The sequence below is a fragment of the Drosophila melanogaster genome, chromosome 3L (genome assembly GCF_000001215.4).
Source record: "Drosophila melanogaster chromosome 3L".
Taxonomy (NCBI): domain Eukaryota; kingdom Metazoa; phylum Arthropoda; class Insecta; order Diptera; family Drosophilidae; genus Drosophila; species Drosophila melanogaster.
Window position 1 is genome coordinate 7517445 of NT_037436.4, and position 10678 is coordinate 7528122.

The 10678-nt window shown below is 43.6% G+C and overlaps 1 protein-coding gene across 2 annotated transcripts; it reads left to right on the plus strand.

Annotated features, from left to right (window-relative positions):
• Positions 1-1552: 1552 nt before the first annotated feature.
• ltl (larval translucida) lies at positions 1553-10569 on the plus strand. Of its 2 annotated transcripts, none has more exons than NM_001274595.1 (4): positions 1553-2533; positions 7043-8051; positions 8113-8311; positions 8651-10569. In NM_001274595.1, exons 1-4 carry the CDS (start codon positions 2241-2243, stop codon positions 9601-9603), a joined length of 2454 nt encoding a protein of 817 aa, NP_001261524.1. In that variant the 5' UTR covers positions 1553-2240; the 3' UTR covers positions 9604-10569. The 2 variants fall into 2 exon arrangements, with proteins under 2 accessions (NP_001261524.1, NP_729265.1); NM_168218.2 differs by having other exon boundaries at positions 2039-2533.
• The last annotated feature ends 109 nt before the right edge of the window (positions 10570-10678 follow it).

Here is a 10678-nt window from a genome sequence, read left to right on the forward strand (position 1 = left end):
AATTGGCATCTGCTAAGCTCGGCAGTTGCTGTGCTAAAGAGTTTAACATTTTAGTTTATTCCAAGCTGCCAGTTTAGATCATAATTTAAATAACTATCTGCAATTCTTAGAAAATTATTCTGCGTGCGTTCTAATAAATTTATGTTAGATATATTCATAAGAATCATGACAATTTGAAAACTATAAACAGTTTATTTAAAAAAACCTTCCAGAGATATGGACATTATTTGATAGGAAAAACTGTGGAATTCGGAAAATATGTTCATAAAAGAAGAGTTTATCCCATTTATTAACAGATCTAAAACAGGAAGTAGTTCAATTACGAGAGGAATATTATTAATTGAAACATTATTGGATTGATCGAATAAAAGCCGGTCATAAGATTTAATTTTTTAAATCCCTCTAAATGAGTGAGCCCGGCTGTATGTAATTAAGTTAATCTCTCCGACGGCCCTAAACATAACATAATCGTGCCAAGGTTCCTCGGGAGCTTGCAGTCTGCATGGAAAATGGAGATGGATGTGTTGGCTGGGCATCAGAAGTCACTCAGCCAGTGGCCGCCCCCCGATGATCCCGATGATTAATTGCAGCCAGAACTGCAGACGACGACCACGACGACGACGAGGAGGAGGAGACATCGTTGGCACGCGCAATCCGTGGAATTTGCGGAATTTGTGGCGAGCGCATTTAAGGCGCCCAGTGTTTAATTATGCATGCGGTCCCAGAACTTGGAGATAAATTAAGGCAGCGGACTTTGATGCATGGCTCCTGCTCCCGGCTCCCTGCTCTCTGTCGCCTGCTGCCTGCTGCCTGATCCCATCCCCGCCAGAGTTTTGGAATCGCTCTGGCGCCAGTGGAAAATTTTCACTTGGCCCAATCTCAATTGGGCTGCGCAGATCCTTAAACAAGCCGGTTCCATTCAAACACTGCCAACGATCCTATCAGATACGATACGTTCCGATATGATACGATCCAAAAAGTCATAATTAAAAACATAGCTTGAGAGCGAGCGAGGCGAGTGCCAGATGTGTGTCTATGTAAAAGGACAATTTGATGGGAGTGCGTAGAGCAAGAGCAGCACATATGTAAGTACCAACATGTGTCCACGATAATATAATGATGCCCCATACATAGAACTGGGTTCCGAAGAAGATCCCAGCGGCAACATGGGCAAGCAAGTAGCATGTAGCAAGTAGCAACAAACATCAGCACTCGATGGGGGCACAAACACATCGCACATCGCGATCGGGATTGAGTTGCAGATATAGATGGAGATTGATGCCTGGCGCCGACAGAACATGTAATTGAGTGTCGTGGACAATTATAGCCGCATCTCAAGTCCCCAATTGGCCAAAAAGCCGCTCGAGCATCTCGCCGGAGCGCCAAGAGATCGGAGAGAGAGTAAAACCAGCAGCAGCAGCAGCAATACATATCGCACCGCAGCAGCAACAGCGCTGCCGGCAGCAGCAACAGCAGTAGGCAGCAGCAGCAGCAGCAGCAGCAGCAGCTAGCAGCAGCACATACGAATCCTCAACGTTAGCATTTCCACTCCCAGTCGCAAAGAGACCGCCCTGCAATCTAGACGTGATCAGCAGCCCATCAATAAAAAAAAATACAATAGAGATATACTCGCGGTGTTCGACAAACAAACAGGCAAATACAAAATTTTTTAGAAGATTAATTCCGAGCATCGGCGATCTATATACAAGCGGGTCAGAAGGTCTAGCAGATAGGAGGAGGCGGAGGAGTAGCAGCTCCAGCTCTAGCTCCAGTTCTCCATATCCCAGCCGTTAAGATTCGATACGATCGATACGATCGATCGATCGACCGAACTTAACCTTAAGTGCGGTGCGCGTGTGTTATTTGAAAGATCTTTCAAAAGTAGTGACAGTGCGGCTTTGAAATCCGATGCCAGCGGTTCAGAGAATCAACGAAATCCTGCTGGAAAACCGAGCTGCCATGGAAACCCCCGCACGCACGCATATGTGCGCCTAGTGGGTAATTTCCCGAGTCTTTCGTGTTTTCCGAGCTGCCTGCTCGAACAGTTGATAATCCGCCGTCCGAGCGAATGCAACGTGTCCTGGTCTCGAGCCGGAAAACCGTGATTTGTGAACTGTGAACCGAACTGTGAACTGAGATATCGTAGATAGCGAAAAAGTGTACATATACAAATATATTATTGCTCTGGCCAAAGAATTGTGAAATCGCATTCACCGAGTGACTGAGATCACTCTACGAAAATGACTTCCCTCGTGTACACCGTCTTTCACCTGGCCTCGCTGCAATGTTCCGTGCGTCCGGAGATCTCGCCCTGCACCTGCGAAACGGGCAAAGCCTGGAATCATGTGGAGCTCTCCTGCGAGAAGTTGGAATCCTTCAACGCCGTCGTGGACAGCCTGGCCAATAAGCTCAATGCCGACACCAATATCGACCTAAAGATCACGCACTCGCAACTCGACGACCTGGAAATGCGCTCGTTTACGGATATGAACTTCAACTTGTACAAGCTACGGATGCAGTGGAACAGTCTAAAGTGAGTTGAGTCATCGATTCGGTTTGCAATTTTGGAGAGCAGGAGCCAAATAGCTCTATAAGGGGTTTCCCAGCTGTGGTGTAGATTCTATACAAATTCCTTTGCTGAATCACTAGATTTTTAGAAACTGACTAAAAAGTCGCTACTTTACATTTGCCAAGTATAGATAGATTCCATATATTGCTCACAAGAGGAACACTCCTTTTCATATAGCATACATTTATGTAAGTACAGTACAGATATATCGTTGGTAGCGTGTGCCAATTTGTGTAGATCGAGGTATAATGATGTATTGGGGAAATTTTCCTGCTATAGATTCAATCAAAATTTCTTTACTGTGGCGGGGAGTTCAAGGCCAACAGCCAAGTTCCGCAGAAAGGCAGAATTTTCCGCTCGGCCGGCTATCAATTTAGGTTCCTTAAACCCAATAAAAACCGAGAGAAAAATAATAATGCAAAATGTACACAAATTTCAATACGCTTATGTAAATGCACGAAAAAATGTGCTCCACAGATCGGTTCGGGTGGCCAGATCTTGTTTACAGCCATATACATACTACATAGATACTAAAACAATAACAATGTCGTTTGTTTACGTCAAAGAGCCCAGTGCCGCCTCATTATCTATGGCTCAATTGGGCAAATTGCGAAGGAGATGGATGGATGTGGTTGGAGATGGTGCAGTCGCATCTTAATTGCCGCCCAGATGATTTAATTTTTCAATTAGGAAGTAGCATTGAATTGCCGCTAATTCCCAACTATGGGATGTGCTGCCGTAGCTTGAGTCTCGTCGTCTTCTTCTTCTACTACATCTTCTTCTTGTTCAATTGATAACTGATAACGCTTATCACCTACGAAGTATTTATATAGGATTCCGCCTATGTACTTAGCCGTATGGCTGACTGGAGGTATACGACGTATACTTAATGCGTACACAAAATTGATAATTGCAGTTTGTTGAAGGCGTCTTTTCAACGGCGCCTGCACGTTTTCCGACTCTGACTCTCAATGAATTTCAATTCACTGTCGCATTGTGTTTTATATGTACACATATTGACAATTATAATTAATGCATATAAATAAATGCTGTCGATCCACTGATCTGCACTTGCGAATATAGAAATAACATTCGAGCCTATTTCATAAGCGCCTGTCGCGGGTTCATTGATATTTGACTCCGTTGTTTTACAGCCACGATTTTACATTCGCGATTCAAAACAAAATATGACTCAGGGGATTCTTTGTGCCCAAAGCCCCAAAAAAAATGTTTTCGAAAACTGAATTCAATCACAAGGACAAGCGTTTGTTTAATTTATCAATAGCTTCATTCAACTGTATCTTTGTGTTAGCCGAATTGAAATATCTCTTTGTTACAATCCATAGTACTAGACTCATTCATGTTTATATTCCAAAAAAAAAAAAAAAAACGCTTATCTTTATTGTTTTTGGGAATCTATTAAAAATTTAATAGCGACTGTGTGGGATGAAACTGGGTTTAGGCGTACATTCGGGAACACGTTTTAGTAATATAGCACAAATCATCGAAAGTATTTGGAGTAACAAAGTGCGAAAGCTCCACCAATCAACCGATGGCGACCTTTTAGTTCTGGGAAAATCCATTCCTTGAATCAGTTTTCTGAAATCATGGCAATTGCCCGGCGACTACCCCCACGATTAAACTATTCGATTTATCATTCTCCGAATGCAATTTGCGTGTTTGCATGGAAGTCGGCATGATTTAATTAGCCGACTTGATCGAATCAGTGTTATGCACCATCTCCCCAATCGGCGATCTCCCCCAGAATCCAGCTACCAAGCATCCAACATCCAGCATCGAGAATCCAGCGGAGAGCGCGTGCCTCTGGTGGCAATGCCTTCGATTCTGGCTGCTCGGGGAACGCTTTTTACATTGATGTCAATTTATAACAATTGACCTATTGCCTTAATATCGTGCTTTGACCAAATCATGCCAGCCAGCCAGGAAAAGTATCGCCAGCACACATGTGTGTATTCGTATGCACTGCGAGAAATTGGGCGGGCTTATCTTTCTGACAAGAAACATTTTTAATATTGGGTATACAAGTTATGCATTTTAAATACTTCAAGGGTAAAAATAATTATTATTATAATTATAAAGCCATTTCTATTAATCAGTTAAAATCATTTATTTCCTGTGTGGCGCCATCATGAAATCTCAATTTTTTTTAAATACTAATATGCATGAAATTCCCAAGAAATTTTAATTTCTGCCACTCAGCTTTTTTGGTGTTTCCAATCATCTGGGGAATTGGGGAAATCACTAAATACGGAAAATATCAGTTAGTTCGCCTTTCTCTTGGTTATCAAACGTTGAATCCCATTGCACTGATAGATCTCGTCCAAGTACACATTTCTATATCATGCTAGCCGAAATGTAGACCACAGCTGAAAGCAATATGTGATAAGAGCTTCTGTTTATTTGATTTCTTTTTTGTATTACTATTAAATATGTTTAATGGCTGGCGCCAAATTATAATCAAGTCGAATTTACGATCACTTTTTACGATTGCCCACAATCAGTGAGCACTTGAGTGAAGTGTGGGCAACTATTGAATGGACATAAGGACATCTGGGGGCTGGGATCGTCCAGATGTTATGTATTATGTGGCCTTTTCGGACGGATTGATGTCTTTGGTCTTTGGTGCGTTGTCAGGCGATAAGATGGTCTCATGCTCGGGGACCACTATATGTGCATTATGTGTTCAATCACTCGCACAATTGTTTGATCGCATATTATAACCAGCATTATCGGCATGCAGTCACAGCCCTGAGTAAGTGCGAAAAATGTTGACGGCTTCATTCGCTGGCTGGCTGACAATTAATTATGATAACTACTCGTACATAATTTATTGGGTGTTCCATGGAATATTTCCAGCCGATCTGTCTGGGCCCAAAAAGAGATAATGTTTCCGATGGAAACGGATTTACTATAAGTTACTCAATCGCTGCAGGAAGCATAGTAAACAATAACATAGCTTCAATGTTCAATAGACCAAATGCTGCTAGTACTCTAAAATGGAATGTTTCCAACTTGTTTTTGTTTTCGATTTCGGGGTATAAGTATATACTACATATATATGCTATACTATTGGGTGCTCTCTCCGTGTTCCGTGGTCTTTGGTCCGGGGTCAGTCAAGAGCGAAGCAGGCAGTCCAATTGAATTTTATTATTACGCTCAATCAATGATCAAGGGGCCAGTTTAGGTCGTGTGACAATTATACCGCTGACGTTAAGGAATTGTGGATACATCTCTGCACGATCGCACATACCAGTCATCCATCCATCCATCCATCCATCCATCTATCTATCTATCTCGATATCTATGTGCTCAAGTTCAACGGGCTCATTATGGATACAGTATCTCAGTATCTCTGCGTAGAGCGTCCATCTCGGCCAGCTTCACTCATTACATAATCAAGGCTTGACAAGCGCAGCTCGCAGATAAAGTAGCACTCCTCCTTCTCTTTGGAGCCGGCAATCAATCAAGATCGTCTGGCTAAAAATAGAGACTGCCAATCAATCTGCTGCACTGGCCACTGTACACATGTCCATTCCATATATCCACATATCCAGTCAACATCCCCATGCCAATAACGGGCGCCAAGGATTCACTTGGCACGCCATCCAGCCCAGTTCCCATCATGAATCTGCTGTTCTTGGGGGACGTTTGGCGCCTCGACGGCGACAACTTAATAGCCACCTGCAGACGTCGATAAAGATACTGATCAGGTGCAGCGGAGCGGGATGGGGCCATAGCCCCTGATAAGGCTGCGTCATCGGGTCCAAAGATAGACCGATAGACCAGGGATGCGAAACATGATATGGGCCCATTCAAAACTAATTACAGTTCGGCTTGAATCACTCTCATGGCGTGAATCAGATTTAGGGGGCATTGCTCTCTAGTACTATAACGATCATTAGAGTCATTCATAAAAGCATACATTTTTGCTAAATTACCAAGATTGTAATTGGCAAAAATTGGCAGGTGATCCAGTTGTTACATTTGGCGGTTTCAGATTTAGCAATGGGGAAAGCAAACAAATACTTTAATAATGAATACGGAAGAATTTGAAAAAATGTCGTCAGCGATCGAGTGTTATCTACTAAACAATTAATATTTGTTGTCAGATTATCGGGAAATACCAAACAAATCAAGAAAATTGCTATAACTTTTAAGTGCTGCAAAATAGAAGAGATCAGGAGACCCAAACTCAATCCCAAATGAATGAAACCAATTCAGTTCGAAAACAGATTCAAAAGATATTCTCATAAGTTAGGTCATCTTATAACAATTGTGTACTTCCCCTTAGATTTCATTTAGTGCAAGATAATCCTTTTCTGAAAATGAACTTTTTTGCTGAAATATATCCGAATAATCCTACTGCCTTTTTGGCCGTGTGTCCAATATACGGCTCCCTCCGTCTAATAATACGAAATTGTAATGGATTTGTTTTGTTGCCGCTATTTATAGATCGCTGCCCGAGGTGCCGTTCCGCGGGTTATCGAATGTCACCTACCTAAGCATCGGCGACAACGACCTCGACGAGATCCCGAAGCACGCCCTGAGCCACATGCCGAGCCTTTTGACTCTGGACATTGGGCGGTGCAAGATACGGGCGGTGCAGCAGGAGGACTTCCGGGGCATACAGCGGGTAACGAATCTGATTCTGGTGAGCAACATCATTACGCGCCTGGACCGAGGATCCTTTCCCAAGAGCCTCCTCATCCTGCATCTGGGTAGAAACCAACTGGAGTCGCTGAATGGCTCGCTTCACGATCTGCACAACTTGGAGTCTCTGTTCATCAATGCGAATAATATCACATCGCTGGATGATGAGCTACCCGATGGAGGGCAGTTGCGCCTCCTGATGGCTCACAATAATAGGTTGGAACGCCTGCCGGCCAATATGGCCGGTATGCACAGCCTGGAGACGGTCCACATACACTGCAACCAGCTGAGATCCTTCGACCGTGTACTTCGCAATGCCGTCAATCTGTCCGAGGTCATGGCCGATAACAATGAGCTGGAGTACCTGGCCCAGGATGAATTCGCCTCCTGCTCCAAGGTGGAGACCCTGCAGATGGGCTGCAATCACATCAAGTCGCTCAACTCCTCGCTACTGCCCATCCTCAAGCTGAAGAATGCCAACTTCTCGTTCAACGACATCGAAGAGTTCTCCATGGCGGAACTGCACGGATTGCGATCGCTGAAGACACTCCAGCTGTCCAGTAATCGCATCCAACGACTGCTGCCCGATCCCCGGGGAGTGCAGGAGCTGATGCTTGTCAATCTGGATCTGGATAACAATAGAATCGACTCTCTGAATGGAGCTTTGGCTGGCTTGGGCAATCTTCGGATACTCAATTTGGCTGGAAACCGATTGGAACATCTCCAGGTGGGCGATTTCGATGGCATGATTCGATTGGACATCCTCGACCTGACCGGGAATCAGCTAGCGGAGCTCAAGCCCTTGGAAATGGTAAGCTACTACATGTTAGAATTACATATATTGTTCACTAATTCTTATTATTTGTTTGTAGACTTTGTTGCCCAGCCTGAAAATCCTTAAGGTTGCGTACAACAATATCACCAAGCTGGAACAGGACTTCAAGGGACTGCCCGTGCTTTGCCAGGCCAACTTGACCAATAACCAGATTTCGACCATATCGAGTGAACTCGTCACCAACACGCGCTGCAAAAATCACAATGTTCCCGGCAAACTGGAGATACATCTAGATGGTATGTCATCAATGGGTTTCTTTCCTATGAACTCGAATTGATTCTACTTTTTTCAAAACTAGTATAGAAATTTATATTTTATCAAGGGCTTATCAATTGACTGGGGGAATCGTAAATAGTTACAAAACAATAATTTAGAATTTAATTGCGATATTACAGTGCACATGAAGATTAAGATTTTATTTAAAAGGTAGAATAAAGAGGGTTTATTGAGTATTAAATGAATAGAAACTGCGCATGCAAACAAGTTTCTCGTTCGTTTTAAGCTGAAGTACTATACATTTGTGTTTATAATAATCATGTAATATAAATCTATAAACTCAATTATTCTTTTTCCAGACAATCCCATAATGTGTGACGTGGGATTGAACGAGCTGTGTCGATTGATGGCCGTTCAGGAGGCACGAATTCGTGGTCGATCCCAGTGCTTTGAGAATGACCAGGAGGTGTGCACCGTGCTCCCGATGCTATACAATGTGAACCTGCCCATAATGGTGACCAATCTAAAGTTGACGGGCCGCGAGGTTCCAAAGCCGATGGTTCGGGTGATCGTACCATCGCTGATCAAGGCCAATAATGAGCTATTACCGCCACTTATTGCCACTCTGGGTAATCCAGTGCTCATTAGCACCGATTTGGTCAATCCGGTGATATCGCCACTACCACCACCACTTCTGCTGGCCACCACAACGCCGCCACCGCCTCTGCCACTTCCTGTGGAATCGGAAGTTGAGAAGAATGAGTCTACCACTGCGAATCCAGTGCCAACCAATTACACACAGGAGACCACGACAACCACAAGTACCACAACGACGACAACAACAACGGAGACCAGTAGTCAGGTGGCTCCCATCGAGATTATTACGACTACAGCACCCACGACGACTACCACCAGCACCACAACACCGAAACCCAATGAAACGCTGCCCGTGATTGTGGAACTCCAGGATCCCAATCCACCGGACACTACAGTCAATCAAACTGCCCTCGTTCCGCCAGTGGTTCTAGATCCCCTGCAGCAGGATCTGGAAAGGGAGAGGGAACGCGAAAGGGAGCGAGAACTAGAGCGGGATCTGGACCACGAGGCGGTGGCCAAGACCGAGTACGAGACGGTCGAGTACATCCCCAATCTGGTGCAGCCTCCAGTGGGCAGTGATGCACTGACGCCGCCTCCGAGCAAGGCGAATGCGCTGGAGGAGGACTCCGAGTCGGTGCACTCTAACTCAGTGCACGCGGAGTATCCCCACGCGGCGCAGAGCCTCCAGATTCCCGAGGAACCGCCGGAGGAGTGAGTCCTCCGCCTGGGGGTTTGGCTCCTCGGGGGGAATCCCCCGAAAATAACCACATTATTTTACTGTAAATCGCAGAGGGATGGAGGCGGTGGAATCGATGGAGAGCGGACGGAGCAGCATGCAAACGGCGGAAGGAGCGAGTTTCGGATTTGTATGCCTTAAGTTAACTTAGTTCTTATGTTTTATTTAAGCCATCGCTAAATCGAACAGTTTGTCAGACCAAACGCTTTTTTGTTGAGTTTTTTCGTCGATTTTATGCAAAATTTGATACGATTACTGGGTTTTTGATGTAATCCTGCATTCGGGACAAACGTACGAGGACAGTCTTATGATTTAAGCTTATTTGTTGGGGGCTCAATTTCGCGTATGTGTGCTTTGGCGTTGGCAAGCGGAACTCTTTCGGTTTTCAATTTCACGGAATTTTAAACTATTTGCAGAAAACAATCCAAATATATAAATTATGTATTTTAAAATCTCTTAAATATCTAGAGCTGATACATTGATACATTGAAACACATCGAAATGGGTGATATATTTTCCGCTGGTTTAGTATGATCATAAAAAATAAATTGAAACAAACCGTGAAATTAAAAAACGAAAGCAAGACCGATAGAAACAGGAAGTTGGCGATATCGAATATGCAACTGCATATGCACATTATATATATTTAATAACTGTATACACGTATGAACGTTGAACATCTACAAGTAGGTACTTAGAGTTAAACGACAGCAACAACAAATCGCATCGAGCTAATGTTAATAACGAAAAGCACTCACTCACATACAAACACACAAAACCACACACACACAAACACAGCCGTAGTCGTGCACATGCACAAACTGAAAAAAATACGAATAAAAAAAAACGAGAAAATATATTGTTATCAGTTCGTTAACAAAATGAGAAAATAGATTTTAGCGTGTAATTATACGAAAATGAAAATGGTATTCTAAATAAAATCATAAATAAAAGTCGAGTTTGTTGTTCTCTTCTTAAAGAACTTGGCAATGTTCTTGCCGTTGTTTTTCATAAAATGGTTGAAACGGAAGTGCAAAGTTCCTTTTTTGTTTTT